This window comes from Loxodonta africana, chromosome 18, assembly GCF_030014295.1.
Source record: "Loxodonta africana isolate mLoxAfr1 chromosome 18, mLoxAfr1.hap2, whole genome shotgun sequence".
Classification (NCBI taxonomy): domain Eukaryota; kingdom Metazoa; phylum Chordata; class Mammalia; order Proboscidea; family Elephantidae; genus Loxodonta; species Loxodonta africana.
The window spans coordinates 71,589,747-71,605,319 of record NC_087359.1 but is presented as its reverse complement, the minus strand read 5'-3'; the positions used below and the strand labels follow the sequence as shown (position 1 = coordinate 71,605,319).

At 50.5% G+C, this 15,573-nt stretch overlaps 1 protein-coding gene across 2 annotated transcripts in view; it reads left to right on the top strand.

The window, feature by feature from the left end:
- PIK3R5 (phosphoinositide-3-kinase regulatory subunit 5) overlaps nucleotides 1-15,489 on the top strand; it is a 103,121-nt gene extending 87,632 nt beyond the window's left edge. The window contains exons 8-19 of one of the 2 annotated variants that reach the window (XM_064271772.1): nucleotides 212-365; nucleotides 2,036-2,119; nucleotides 2,381-3,095; nucleotides 3,195-3,357; nucleotides 3,879-4,001; nucleotides 4,505-4,633; nucleotides 4,804-4,897; nucleotides 5,252-5,328; nucleotides 7,602-7,695; nucleotides 7,768-7,850; nucleotides 8,422-8,534; nucleotides 8,663-15,489. In XM_064271772.1, the coding sequence (XP_064127842.1) occupies nucleotides 212-365; nucleotides 2,036-2,119; nucleotides 2,381-3,095; nucleotides 3,195-3,357; nucleotides 3,879-4,001; nucleotides 4,505-4,633; nucleotides 4,804-4,897; nucleotides 5,252-5,328; nucleotides 7,602-7,695; nucleotides 7,768-7,850; nucleotides 8,422-8,534; nucleotides 8,663-8,810 (1,977 nt within the window). In that variant the 3' untranslated portion in view covers nucleotides 8,811-15,489. Of the gene's footprint in view, nucleotides 1-211; nucleotides 366-2,035; nucleotides 2,120-2,380; nucleotides 3,096-3,194; nucleotides 3,358-3,875; nucleotides 4,002-4,504; nucleotides 4,634-4,803; nucleotides 4,898-5,251; nucleotides 5,329-7,601; nucleotides 7,696-7,767; nucleotides 7,851-8,421; nucleotides 8,535-8,662 lie in introns of both variants that reach the window. The other variant, XM_064271771.1, reaches the window with a different exon arrangement.
- Nucleotides 15,490-15,573: the final 84 nt, after the last annotated feature.

Here is a 15,573-nt window from a genome sequence, read left to right as displayed (position 1 = left end):
GAGCTCTGAAGTCCTTTCTCTCATGGCCATTTTCTGGGAATAGGGGGAGGAGGAGGGGACCTGGCCCCCTAACCATCTGTGGACAGAGGTGGGTGATGAGGCCAGGGAGGGCTCTGATTGCTGCTGCCCACAGTAAGACCCTAGGAGCTGGAAAAAGGTGGGCAGCCAGGCTGTGGTATAGGAACAAACCCTGTCTTCTCCTGGGTTTCAGTCCAAGACCCTGGCAGAGCTTGAGGACATCTTCATGGAGACCGCAGAGGCACAGGAGCTGGCATCTGGCATCAGGGATGCAGCTGAGGCCCGGCAGTGGCTCAGGACCAAGCTGCAAGCGGTGGGAGAAAAAGCCGGCTTCCCTGGCGTCTTAGGTGAGGCTCTTGGGAGAACGGGGCTCTGCTTGCCTTCCCCAGTGCCCGTTCTCACTCCTAAAGCGAGTAGTCTGGTGGCTCTGCTCCACACAGTTATTCAAGGACGTAGGTTCTTCAACATCTTGTTGCTCTGCCATCTTCTGGGGCTCCCATCTACAGAGTTAGGATTGGGGTGCCCTCATGTTCCAACTTGTGGTAAGAGGAAAAGAGAGCACTAACTGAGGGCAAGGGGTTTCTGTAAGTTGAAGATATTGTAGAGTTGTACACGTCACTTCTGCACACATCACTTCTGCACACATTCCCTGGAGCCCCCTCAGTCATATGGCCACACCCAGCCCCAAAGGAGCCTGGGAAACGTCATCTCTACAACTCCATTACCCTGGAAGAAAGGGAACAGATTCTGGGGAACATTTAGTAGTTGCTGTGAGTCAGAATAGACTCGATGGCACCAGGTTTGGTTTTTGGTTTATCACAATATTGGAAACCCTTGTGGCCTAGTAGTTAAGAGCTATGGCTGCTAAGGTCGGCAGTTCAAATCCACCAGGCACTTCTCAGGAACCCTATGAGGCAGTTCTACTCTCTTCTGCAGGGTCACTATGAGTCAGAATCAACTCAACAGCAACAGGTTTGGTTTGGTTTTATCACAATACCGGAGCCCTGGTGGCACAGGGGTTAAGACCTACGGCTGCTAGCCAAGAGGTCGGCAGTTCAACTCCACCAGCCACTCCCTCTGTCTTTTATGGTCGCTATGAGTCAGAATAGACTCAATGGCAATGAGTTTATCACAATATTAGGAGCCCTGGTGGCACAGTGGTTAAGAGCTTGGCTGTTAACCAAAAGGTAGGCAGTTCAAATCCACCAGCCACTCCTTGGAAACCCTCTGGGACAGTTCTACTCTGTCCTACAGGGTCACTATGAGTTGGAATCAACTTGGTGGCAACGGGCTTGAGTATTTTTGTTTTATCACTATAGTGAAGGAGCCCTGTGGCCCAGTGGGTGAACACTAGGCCACTAACTGAAAGAAAGCTCAGTGGTTTGGACCCATCAGTTGCTAAACGGGAGAAAGATGTGGCATTCTGCTGCTGTAAAGATCTACAGCCTTGGAAAAACTCTGTGGGGCAGTTCTACCCTGTCCTGTAGGGTCACTATGAGTCGGGATCGACTCAACAGTAATGGGTTTCATTTGGTTTTATCACTATGTTGGAGTCCCTGGGTGGTGCAGTTAACACACTTGGCTGCTAACTGAAAGTTTAGAGCTTCAAGCCTACCCAGAAGTGCCTTGCAAGAAAGGCCTGGCAATCTATTTCTGGAAAAATTAGCCATTGAAAACCCTATGGAGCACAGTTCTACTGTGACCCACATGGGGTCGCCACGAGTTGGAATCGACTCCACAGGAACTGGTGGTGTTGGATCACAGTATTCCTCAGAAAACCCTTCTGAGATAGTACCATCGTTTTCCCACTTGGACATTGTAAGATGAAGCTTTGAGGTTGTGCCCTGGCCACATCCACACAGCTAGTGATGGGACCTCTGCCCATCTAGCTGTGGCCTTGTATGGGTCCTTCCCAACTCTGGTGTCTTCCCTTCTGGGACACAAGGGATAGGGACTGAACCAGCTGGTCTCAAGGTCCCTTCTCTGCCTTCATCTCCTGCCCACTCTGTTCCTACAGACACTGCGAACCCTGGCAAGCTCCACACCATTCCCATCCCTGTGGCCAGGTGCCACACCTACAGCTGGAGCCAGGACAGCTTCGGTAAGGAGCTGCTGGGGCCAGGTAGTCCCCCCACCCTGCCTGAGCTCTGTGTCTGCCCTTGGGTCTGTGCCTCCTACCCCCCAGAGCCCTCCCACCTGAGCAGGCTCTAGGCTGAGCAGGCGCAGTGCTGAGTTTGGCTGGCCCTGACCCTTCTGCCCTGTGCTCCTCCTCAAGTGTGTTCCGTCTGAGCCTGTCAACCTCCTGAGCAAGAGGGGGATGTAGGCCTAGACACCCACATGGTCCGTTCTGGCTTCTCTGCAGACATCCTGCAGGAAATCCTGCTGAAGGAACAGGAGCTGCTCCAGCCGGGGGTCCTGAGGGACAATGAAGGGGAGGAAGAAGAGGAGGACGAGGAGGACTTGGACACCGATGGGCACTGTGCCCAGAGGGACTCTCTGCTCTCCACCAGCTCAGAGGCCTCAGGCGACTCTGCCCTGTCGCTGGCCTCCTCCCAGGCCTCAGGGCCTGCCCTCTCCAGCCAGTTGCTGACCTCCTTCGTCTCCTGCCTCTCCGATGGCATGGACAGCGGGTATGTGGAGGACAGCGAGGAGAGCTCCCCCGAGTGGCCCCGGAAGCCCAGCAGACAGGAGCGCCAGGGCCACCGCAGGCCCGGGCAGAAGTTCAACAGGATCTATAAACTCTTCAAGAGCACCGGCCAGCTGGTGCTGCGGCGGGACTCGCGGACCCTGGAGGGCAGCGCGGACTTGGGCCTCCCACTACGGCGGGCTGAGAGCCTCTGCAGCCCCCTAGACGGCCTGGGCCTGCTCCCTGCCCGAGCCCAGCGCTCCCTCTCTTTGCCCCCGGCCAAGCTTAGCGCCCAGCTGCCCAGCTGGCTCCTGGCCCCCGCCTCACGCCGCCAGCCCCGCCGACCCTTCCTCAGCGGGGACGAGGACCCCAAGGCCTCCACCCTCCGTGTCGTGGTCTTCGGCTCAGATCGGATTTCGGGCAAGGTGGCACGGGCATATAGCAATCTGCGGTAAGAGCGCAGTAGTTGGGCTGTGGTGCTGAAGTACTCTGGGGCCTGAGGCTTAGCGTCTGAGGGAGCTTCCTTCTCACGGTCTTCTTCTCGTGCCAGGCGGCTGGAGAACAATCGCCCTCTCCTCACCCGGTTCTTCAAGCTGCAGTTCTTCTATGTGCCTGTAAAGAGGGGCCAGGGGACTGGATCCAGTGCCTGCCCAGTGTCTCCGAGCCAGACACCCCCAGTCCCTACGGACTCACCAAGGCACCCCAGCCCTGCAGTATGTTCCCAGCCCAGGACCAGACGGGGTGGGAAGATAGAGTGGGCATGAATGGGTTCCAATTACCTGACAGGAGTTGGCTGGAAGTCATCAGTCACCTGTATTTATGGGGCATTTCCTCCATGCCTTAGTCCCCAGGTGCTACAAATGGTTAACAGGCTCAGCTGCTAACGGAAAGGTTGGAGGTTCAGGTCCATCCAGAGGCGCCTCGGAAGAAAGGCCTGGCAATCTATTTCTAAAAATTCAGCCATTGAAAACCCCATGGAGCCCAGTTCTACTCTGACACATATGGGGTCGCCGTGAGTCAGAGCTGGCTGGAGGCAACTGGTTTGGTATTGGGTGTCCTCTCTGCCTGCCCTGGAGCCCTGATGTGGTCCCCGCCCTGCACTTAGGTGTGATGTGTTGCCAGATGACATGTACTGAACTCTGTCAGACTAGGGTGCAGGGGCCACCTGGGCCCTGGGACAGTGCTGGGCAGGTCCTGGGGACCTGGGAGTGACACTTGCCCCTTGCCCTAGCAGCTGGACTCAGTCCCCTGGGAGGAGAGCACCAATGACATCTCCCACTACCTTGGCATGCTAGACCCCTGGTACGAACGCAACGTGCTGGGCCTCATGCACCTGCCCCCTGAAGTCCTATGCCAGGTAAGTGGGCCCTAGGGTGGGGGGATGACTGCTGGCTGCAGGCACCCACCTACTTAGAAGGCCTTGGGCTTGGGGAACCCAGCTTGAGGCCTCTGTGGACAGCCAGGACTAAGTTGGAAAAGAGCAGGGAAGGTGGGTGAGGGCAGGGCCAAGTCTGAAGCCAGGGCACTAGGGCAAGGGCTGGAGCACTTCCGTGACAGGGGAGGGTCTTCAGCAGTGTGCAGGCTGGGTTCTGCCGACCTTAGGCTTCAGCCCCCTTCCTCAGCTCCTCGGAGGCCCAGGTCTCAGGTGAGGCGGGGACGTGGAGGCTGGCGGCCATTCTGTTTCCCGCTTGCGTCTGACCATCGCCCTGCCTGGCTCTCTGCCTCTGCACCTCTGTTCTCTCTCTCTCTGTTTCTGGTGTACTGTCACTGTCTCTCGTCTGCCCGTGCCTCTGCCCCCTAAAAAAAAACCTCTACTATATTCTTCCTCTCACTCTGTCCATGTGTCCCTCCGGCCCGCAGCAGTCTCTGAAGCCGGAATCGCGGCCCCTGGCGGGATCTGCCGCCCCGCTGCCCATCCTGGCCGACATGCTGCTCTACTACTGTCGCTTCGCCGCGCGGCCAGTGCTGCTGCAGGTCTACCAGACGGAGGTACGGCCACCCGCCCGCCCACCTCACGCTGCCTCCTTGCCCAGCACGCGCTGGAGGCCGCAGCGCCCGCAGGTCCCACCCCGACCCCCCAGAGCCAGCAGCCCTGGGCTGGAGGACCCTGGTGGCTGGGCCCCTCCCGCGGTCCACACTGATGCCCGTGCCCTCTGCAGCTGACCTTCAGCACAGGGGAGAAGACCACGGAGATCTTCATCCAGTCCCTGGAGCTGGGTCACTCTGCTGCCACCCGGGCCATCAAGGCTTCAGGTGAGTACAATGGTGCTGATGCGAGGCGGGGCCACAAGAGGTGGGACCATGGGGCGGGGCCATGGGGAGATGGGCCACGGGAGGGGCCACCGGAGGTGGGGCCACGGGAGGTGGGGGCCACAAGAGGTGGGACCATGGGGAGCGGGGCCGTAGGGAGGCGGGCCACTGGAGGGGGCCACAGGAGGCAGGGCCACGGGAGGGGCCATGGAAAGGGCCACGGGGGCGAGGCTACAGGAGGCAGGGCCATGGGGAGGCGGGACCATGGGGAGGGGGGCCGCAGGAAGCGGTGTCACCTGGTCTGTGCCTGGCAGAGGAAGTGAGAGGGAGTGAAGGGTCTTTCTGTGTGTGTCGCAGGTCCTGGCAGCAAGCGGCTGGGTATTGATGGCGAACGGGAGGCCGTCCCTCTAACACTACACATTATCTACAGCAAGGTAAGAGTGGTGCTGAGGCCCAGTCCCCTCGCTGATCCTACCCACTGGGGCATGAGCCCAGAGCTGGACTCCTCTGTCCCTAAGCTGGAGGGCCATAGCAGGCTCCCCTGGGTGCTGTGGGAGGCGAGTGGAGCGTGGACATTCTTCCCAGCCCCCTCAAGGCCTCCCTCCCTGTCGTCTCCCATCACCTGAAAGTGCTCAGCAACTTCCATGAAGTGTTAGAGGGAGGGATCTGCTGGGCCTGGCTACAGGGCTGGGGGGCAAGGTGGGGCAAGGGGCGGGGGGTGCTTCCAGAGGCAGCATGAGGGAGAGGCCAGGGCCTCTGGGGCTGCTGTGCCTGGCCGGGTGCATGGGAGGTGGCACCTGTGTGAGACGGAGTGAGGGGAGCTATGGGTAGGGGTGGGAGGGTGAACTCTGGAGCGCACCAGAGAACAGAGTCTCCGACCATTGCTTGCTCCAGGTGGAGGCTGAGAGAGGCTTGCCCTCACCGACCAGGAGCCCCCGTCCTTCTTTTCTTCCTTCCTCCTCCAGCCATTCAAAAGATATTTATTTAGCACCTGAAAAAAAAATTTTTTTTTTCATGCCAAGCTCACTGCTGGGCAAGAGGAAATAGCAGTGAGGGGAGAAGGCTAGGCCCCCCATTTCACTCTGCTAGAGAAGGGAGACAGACAAGAAACGAGGAAGCAGTTAAGTGGCCAATTTCAGAGCAGTAGTTAACTGATGACAAGACAATCAAAGAGCAGGTACAGAGATGATGTGACTACTTTAAATTTGTGGTCAAGGAATTAGGCAGAAGGGCTGACACTCACTGAGCGCTGACTGTGCGCCAGGTGTTCGTTAGATACCTACTATGTCCGGGTGCTCTTCTAGACACAGGAGTGTTCTCAGGAGTGAGCAAAGAACAAACATGGTCCCAAGAGACCTGCTTACAGTCTACAGGGTGGTGAACACTGGCTAGAAGACCCCACAAGATGTGAAAGTACAGCTGTGACAAACAGATGAAGGAGCTCCCAGGACTGGGAGGATCCCTAAGGGGTGGATTCGATCCGGTCAGGAAACTGAGGGAAGGCTTCTTTAAGAAGAGACATTGATTTGATATTGGAAAGAGCTAATTAACTGGGAGTTAATTAGCCTAAGAAGAGAGGGACGCAGTCTCTAGGCAGGGGAAATAGCATGTGCAAAGGCCCTGTGGTGGGACGGAGCAGCTGTATCAAAAGGCGCTGAAAGAAGGCCAGAGTGGCTGGAGCAGAGGATGAGTGAGAACGTGATGATGAGGTGAGGCTAAAGTAATAGGCAGGGCCAGAATACCAAGGGCAATGAGAGGAATTCTGTCTTGTCCTTTAGGGGTTTAGGCATGGGCTGGGGCTGGGAATGTGTGCGACATGATCGGATTTGAGGTTTTCAAGCATTGTCTAGCAACTCTGCAGAGAACAGACTAGTCCACAGGCCGTGCTGGAAGTCTATTGTGGTGGAGGCTATTCTGGTGGAGAGAAATGAGGGCAGTCTGCAGTGGGATGGTGGTGATGGTGGTGGTGGTTGTAGAGTCAGAAAGAAATGGGAGCTGTGTGAGTTATATGGTCAGCAGTGCTTGGATTAGAAAAGGAAGAACCAAAACTCTTGGATCTCAGTCTTTTGCCGTTGGCGGTACCATTCACTGAAGTGGGGAACACAGAAAAGGCCCAGGTTTGGTGGGGGGAGATCACAGTGTTGAATCTGAGGTGCTCATGAGAGGTATAAGCAAAGTCAGAATAGGAACTTGGATATATGGGCCTGAACTCCGGCGCAGAATATGAAGATGGGTATATAGGTGGTAATGAAAAAAGAACGTGGACCAGATTCCCTAATGGAAAAAGCCTGGAGTAAAAAAAACAGAGGGCTGAGGAGACAGCCTTGAGAGCCGTCCCCCGGTGGCTAGAGGATGGTGGCCCACAGGGAGAGAAACAGCAGCCAGAAAGGTGGTGTGAAACCAGGAGCATTCCAGCCGGAAAGCCCAGGAGCTCTGAAGTAGCGTGGCATAGCTTCCGGCATCATATCAGCACACAAGCCACCACAGTGTGACAAACTGACAGACGGGTGGTGGGTGAAGGTCTGTACAGATGGTAAAGGGCTCTTGGTGAGGAAGCCCACCCAGGGGGGTTAATGAGAGAGCTTCCTGGTGGCATGCTGACTGTAAGTTGCTCCTTGTCCTGCTGGTCCGGAGCCCCTGCTCTGAGGAGAAGGTACAGGCACTGAGACCTTTGGGCTGAGTGCATCAGACTTTGCTGTACTTCCAGGGGGCCATCAGTGGACGGAGTCGCTGGAACAATATGGAGAAGGTCTGTACCTCTGTCAACCTCAGCAAGGCCTGCCGGAAGCAGGAAGAGCTAGGTGAGTGGGCAGGGCAAAGGGAGCGGCGGCAGGGGGGTCCGGAGCCTGGCCTGAGCCATCCTTACCCTACAGACTCCAACATGGAGGCCCTGACGCTAACCCTGACAGAGGTGGTAAAGAGGCAAAACCCCAAATCCAAGAAGGGCTTCAACCAGGTAAGGGCTTTCCAGCCACACCCCCCTCAGTCCAAGGGCCAAGGGCAGGAGATTTACTGGACAGTGTGTGTGTGTGTGTGTGTGTGTGTGTGTATGAGAGAGAGGGTGTGCGTGCAGAGGGGCGTCCAAGGGAGGAACTATATTCTGGGGCAGGGCATGTGGGTGGGAGAAGGAGGGTGAAGGGTGTGGAGCGTTGTAAGGAATGAAGAGGAAGGGATGCCCTTGTAAGACTATTTGAGTATGTGAAAAGGTTCTGTGGTGGATTCTAGGAGAGGCTGAGTCTGAGGCAGAGGGACTGTCAGAGACCCCCATGGCTCTCACAGTGAGAGCAGTGGGGCGGGGGGGCACTTACTTCTTCTAGATGAGGAAAGGGCAGAGATCAGAGAGGAGGAAGGGCCCGACTGAGGCCTCAGGACCCCTCCACTGACCTGGTCCATTACCCCGGAGAGCCGCCGTCCAAATCCCCATCCCTACCCCTGAGACACGGATGGGCAGTTTCACGGGAAGGAACCACAGTGGGCAAACACTGGGGTGGCAGGGCTCTGGGCGCTGACCTGGGACATCCTCCCAGATCACCACGTCGCAGGTCAAAGTGGATAAGGTTCAGATCATCGGCTCCAACAGCTGCCCCTTCGTGGTGTGTCTGGACCAGGATGAGAGGAAGATCCTACAAAGTGTGGTCAGGTAGGAAGGAAGCGTACCCAGCTCTGCCTCAGTGAAGGAGGGTCCCAGGGGAGGGGTCAGCATCTGCCCCCAGAGGCAAGGAGCTGGAGGGATGGAAGGCCTGTCCTTACACCTGCCCTGCCCCACAGGTGTGAGATCTCACCCTGCTACAAACCAGAGAAGAGCAGCCTCCGCCCACCACCCCAGAGGGCCACCTACCCGCTGGCCCAGGCCTCACCTGACCTCTGCTCCCTCCTCTGCCTGCCCATCATGACTTTCAGCGGAGCTCTGCCCTAGTGTGGCCTCGGTGCCAGGCTGGACAGGAAACCCTGAGGCAGCCTCCTCTGAGCCCCCACTTCCCGCCGCCCACATTTGGTGATGAAGGTCTTGCTCCCTGTGGAGAACTGGATAGCACTGCACTGGGCCAGGGTCCTGCTTTGGGTGCTGCAACAGGCAGGGGACAGGAGGTAGATGGTTTCTGGAGCCTCAGGCTTTAGGGCTCTCCTTGGAAAGAACTAGGCAGTGGGGAGAGAGAGGCTCAGCCATGCAGTCCCTTAGATTCCTCAGGGTGGATGGGAAGGGACAGGTGGGCTAGTTACCATGGGCTAGGATGTTGTCTAGAGGAAAGATCTGAGGCTCTGGGGCATGGTGTAGGCCTCCTCTTCGAACCGTTGTTTGAGCTCATCTCTTATTTCGTCAAAGACGTGGGGAACCCTTTGTGTCTGGAATTCTGTCCCCTCTACTCTGAGACTCAGAAGGTAGAAACATTGACGAGATTTTTCTTTCTTAACCTTCAGTACTTCTCTCTCTTTCACACATAGACACACACACACACTCAGACTGACGTGTACACCCACATATACAAGCACACATGCATACACACACACACGCACACAATTTCTCTCATGTTCCCTGGGTCTTCTGAAAAACAGCACTAACACTTTACCTGTCTACTGTCAGGACCTGGTACAGATTCTCTCTTGAGGCCCTTTCTGGATCTATCTCTTGGGAGATAGGACAGGCTTAAATTCAGTAGTGGTTCGGTTGCTTTCTAGCTAAATGACCAGAAGGAAGTTAATTAGCTTCTTTCCACAGCACTAAAATGGGAGAAATAAAACCTTTTTAAAGGGTTGAAAAAAGTCCCTAGGTAGCATGAACTGTTTGCACTCAGCTGCTCACTGACAGGTTAGCAGTTCAAACCCACCCAGCGGCACCAGAGAAGAAAGGCCCGTTGATCTACTTCCATTAAAGATTACAGCCAAGAGAACCCTATGGGGCAGTTCTGCTCAGTAACACGTGGGGTTGCCATGAGTCAGAATCCCCCTGACGGCAATGGGTTTGGTTTGATTTTTGGAAAGGATTGAAAAAAGATTATCTGCAGAGCACCTAACCCAGTGCCTAGCTCACAGGAGGTGCTCGGTAAAGATTAGTGGAAGTACCCATTGAATGCTGGTTCCTTCTGTCTTGGGCCACATAATACTCTCATTGTCTCTGGGATGCCCTTCGTTTACTCCTTTTCATTTCACTGATGAGGGAGAACCAAGACAGAGGGGGTGAGCAGTGGTCACTTTTACCATCCAAAGGAGGAATTGCCTTTGTTGGGGTGATGGGGGTTGCTCAGGTGCCTCCACCCTTCAATCCTTCTCTACCAGGTTGGCCCAAGAACGCCCTATGCCCACCTCACTCCTTTGACTGGTGCACACTGCATGCAGACTCATCCAACCCCAAAAGTTCACTGGTGCTATTCTGGTGTGTAGGCAAGACGGTAGAGGATGGAAGGCCTGGCCTTACGGAGCTTCGTGCCTGGTTGGGGAAAATGGAACTCATGCATGGGAAATGACCATCACGAGAGCCTGGCATTAAATCCTCCAGGTTGGAATGGTTGGAGAAGTTGAACCAAATGGGGTTAGGATGATAGGGCAGGATTTGGGGCCAGGATTTGGACTGGTAGAGGTGGGGAAAGTAGCCATGGAAGCATAAAATTGTCTCCTGCACAAAGGTCCTCCTTTCTTTTTCATCCTGCTCCAAAGGTCCTGGGCTTCTAGGAGCCCATGTAATCACAGCCCAGAGTGCTCATAACTTGAGATAAGTGGACAGAGCCAGCTCCTACCTTTTATCACCATTCCTCCCCTTTCCTAACCATCTGTACTGGCTCCAGGCTCTGGAAGAGTGGTCTGCCCTGTACCTTTGATATTTTCTTGTGTGGGTTGGTTGTCCTGCTACATGTTGAGCAGGTATCCAAGAATAAACGAATGGAATTTAATATTATTGTCAAATAAAACATGACTAGTCTTGATTTAATGACCTACAGTTATTTTGCTGCATGACAATTAACTGCTAGTTGGATGTCACCTCAGATGTAGCAGAAGTAAGATTCTTGGGGGGTTATGTATTTATCTTATTTGCAATTTTCCACTCTGTAGCAAAGATATGGTCCTAAAATTTTCCCTGACACCCTGTTCCAAACTTACCCACAGAACAAATAATCCTGTATCTAAGGACTCAATACTTGGGATTGTGTCACCTCACTTGAGAAATATAAGCACATATATACAGCTGCCCCCAGTAACCCAAAGCCTCAGGGGAAGGATGGTCCTGAGGCTGTTGTTGCTGATGGGTGGTTCAGAGGACCCTGAACCTACCATGCTGCTGAGAGGAAGTAAAATGAGTGCTATGATGGCCCTCTGGATCTGGGGCTTTTTCTAGACTTGGCTCATAAGGAAGGAAGAAGAGGTGGAGGAGAACATTTGTAGGTACACACCAGTTTCCCAGAACAACTATTCATGATGGAGGGAGTACTGTGAGATACTCTAACTCTGCATCAGCTAGCTCTTGCAAACAATAAACCACCCCTAAAACTCAGCGGATTAAGATTTTGATAATTTATCCTTGCTCATATGAAAAAAAAAAAAGACATCTAGGGTCACCTGATCTAGGCTGGGCTCAGAGTGACTTGGCTGCACAACACAGGTTGGGTTCAGGTCTTCTCTGTGTGTCTCTCAGATTCCATGGACCAGCATGCTAGCACAAGAGATCAAGCAGAGACATGTGATGCCTCCCAGGTCCTGGGCCTAGAGCTTGCACACTATGGCTTCTGCCAACATTGGCCAAAATTTATGAAGCACATCAACCCGTAGATTCTAGAAGCACAGCATACCTCGTACAGGGTAAAAACAAAATCAAATGAGGACACTTCACCTCTGTAGGATTCTTTCCAAAAACCCCTGACGACAGTCTAATTGTGAGAAAAACATCAGACAAACCCAGATTGTGGGACATCCTACAGGACACCTGACCAGTTTCCGTTAGAGTGCCAATATCATGAAAAATAAGGGAAGACTGAGAAACTCACAGACTAGCTGGAAATGTGACAGGAATTTCTGGGAGTTGAGACATCCATAGGGGTTTGATAAGCTGTTCGTGTATCCTGGGTTGACTGGAGGCTGTGCAAATGCTCGTCAGGAACCAGATTGGGCCCAAGCCATCTAAACATCCCTGGCTGATGGAGCCTAACACACATGCTGAGGATATACAAGGGAGAAATGAAAAGAAGAAAATGTGACCCATGCTTAGGAATTAAAATGCAGTCAATAGAAACTTTTTCTGCGTGTCCCCAGATGTTTAATTTAGTAGATGAAGGCTTCAAGCAGCTAATATAAGTATGTAAAAAAAAAAAAGAAAAAAAAAACTAGAAAATTTAAGGAAAATATGGTGACCATGACTCAATGAATAGAGACTCTCAATAAAATTTTAAAAAGAACAATAAGAAATTCTGGAGTTGAAAAGTACAATAACTGAAATGAAAAATTTGCTAGAATGGCTCAGTAGCAGATTTGAAATGACAAAAGAAGGAATTGGTGAACTTTAAGATATATCAATAACTATCCAGTCTGAAGAACATAAAAAAAAAAAAAAAAGATGGAAGAAAAATTAACAATAGTCTCAGAGACCTGGGGGGCAAGATGGCAAAGTGAATAGAGACTTCCATCCACTCCCCCAGCAACTAACCCACTGAACACCGAGTACAAACAAGCACAGACTGAGATCACAGAACTCCAGATGGCAGCTGAGGTGTGGGAGAGTAGGGATGAGTCCAAAAACAGGAGAGAGGAGGAACAGGGGTGGCACAGAAGCTGGCAGAGCCAACTTGCTAACATTGGGAGTGCTCTCTCATTGCGGCCATTTTGGGATGGGGCTGGGTAACACCCCAAACAGGGGACACAGAAAAGGAGCTAATCTGAGGAAGCCGTAGCCCAGTTTTTTTTAAGGTGGCACAAACTGGCTGTGGGAGTTCGCGGGTTATACAGTTGGGAGGGGGAAAAGGGACACTGTGGTGCTGCAAGAGAGTGCTGTTGATTCTCACTGAGGCCTGAGACAGATGGGGAGTAGGACTGGGAGGAACAGTAGGGCAGTAAGGTGAGGGGAATACTTCAAACTGACGGGGCAATACAGAAGGAAGCAGCCCACAGCGGGGCTGACTCATAGTGACCCTGTGGAGCAGCCTGGAGCTGCTCTGTGGGGTTCTCAGGCTGTGAGTCTTTGTGGAGGGGGGCTACTGCATCTTTGTCCAGTAGAGTGTCTGGTGGATGTAGGCTCTGGCCTTTGGGTTGGCAGTTGAGCACTTGACCTCTGCACCACCAGAGTGGTCAATCAGGAAAATTTCCCCAAAAACCAGAAGGACCAGTCAAAAATAAAACATGAAGAAGAGGAAATTTCTCCTGTGGAGGCCAGAATGGTGCAAAGGATTGATACTTTTCCAAATATGGTGCCAAATATGTTTAAAGAAAACAAAAATACATAGAAAACAAATTAGAGGAGATCAGGAAGCAAATGGAGGAACAAAATGAGAGACTCAACAAGGAAACTGAAAACATAAAAAAAAAAACAAACAAACAGAACTACTGGAACTGAAGAATAAAACAACTGAATTAGAAAATGTAAGAAGGACACTCAACAATAGAGTCGAACAGACAGAAGAGAGAATAAATGAATTAGAAGACAAAATAACAACTTATAAAATCTCCAGACAAGAGAAAAGAGCAAAGAAAAACAAACAAACCCAAAAGGAAGCATAGGATTCAATTAAGAAATCTAACAGAATTATTGGAATTCCAGAGCAACACGACAACAATAAAGGCATAGAAATGATTTTCCAAGAGATAACCAAATTTCCCAGATCTGAGCAGAGAACCAAGTTTACAAATTCAGGAAGCTACAAAATTCCAATTAAAAGAGACACAAAAAAGATCAACTCCATGCCGTGTCTTAATAAAAGCCCTGAAAGTCAAAGACAAGGAGAGAATTCTCAAAGCAGCAAAGAAAAATGCACTACGATATACCAGATATACTAGAGGCCCGAAGACAATGGAGCATCACATATAAAATACTGAAAGAAAGCAATTACCAACCAAGAATTCTTTACCCAGCAAAGTTTTCTTTCGAAAACAAGGGGGAAATCAAAACATTCCCAAACAAACAGAAGTTCTGTGTATTTGCCACCACCAGACCAGCTCTGCAAGTATTACTCAAAGGAATACTCCAAATGGAAAGGCAAGCCCATTAAATAAATTCTCGTATCTCTACATGGAAAAAATAAACAAAAGATAGAAGAGAGAGAGATCTCCAATAAATGCAACAGCATGGACAATCATAAGGATATTTTCAGGGAATAAACTCAATAATTAAATCCCACAAACAATATAACATCAAGTTTGTAAGAAATAAGTACAAAGTACTTATCAAATATAGGTTGCATATTGATGTTAATGGGGACAAACTAACAGAAATGCGGGAGGCACTAGCATATCAAGAATAGATTTATTGTGTTAAGGTTGTATGTTAACTGTTGTTCATATGTTAAATATTGTTGCAATTTTAATTGTGTAATGTAACTCATGTGGTAACTGCTAAGAAAGTACCAAGAAGAAACATTCAGAAGAAAAGAAGGAAGTTAGCAAATAGGCGCATCATAAGAAAGCAGCCAAATCCAAACAAAGATGATATGAAGCACTGAATAAACTAATAGCAAAATGAGTGAGGCAGCACTTCATTTTCAGTAATAACCTTAAATGTAAATGATGTAAACACCCCATGCAAAAGGCAGAGAGGGGCAGAATGGATTAAAAAACATGATCCATCCTTTTGCTGTCTATAAGAAACACACTTCAGACATAAGGAGACAAATGGACTGAAAAGGAAAGAGAAAAATATTCCATGCAACCAGTAAACAAGAAAGAGCAGGGGTGGCTGTACTGATATCGTATAAAATAGACTTTAATTAAAATCTATTACAAGAGATAAAGAAGGACATGACATAATAATAAAAATGTCAAGCCAACAAGAATACATAAGAATTATAAATATATATGCACCCACCAGCAATGCTCCAAAATACATGAAATGAATACTGACTAATATGAAAGGAGAGACAGACAACTTCATAGTAATAGTATGGGACATCAACACATCACTTTCAATTACAGACAGAACATTTAAAAAGAAGATCACTAAGGACATTAAGAACTTAAATAAAACCATAAGTCAGTTGGACCTAACAGACATGTATAGCATACTTCACCCAACATCAGAACAATATACATTCTTCTCTAGCATACATGGATCATTTTCCAGAATAGATCATACGCCAGGACATAAAACAACTCTCAACAAATTAAAAAATATTGAAATCATACAAAGCAATAGCATCATCTCTGACCACAGTGATATGAAGCTAGAAATCAACAACAGGAAAAATAAGGAAAATAAATAAATAAATACACAGACATGAAATAATACACTATTAAAAAAACTATTGGGTCATAGAAGAAATCAAAAGTGAAATTTTAAAATTCCTAGAATCAAATAAAAATGAAAACACAATATATCAAAACCATTGGGACACAGCCAAAGTGGTACTCAGAGGGAAATTTATAGCAATAAATACCTACATTAAAAAAAAAAAAAAAAAGATCCAGAATCATTAACTTAAACCAATAACTTGAACAAATAGAAAAGGAAGAACAAAAGAAGCCAAAAGCTACCAGAAAAAAAAGGAAATAAT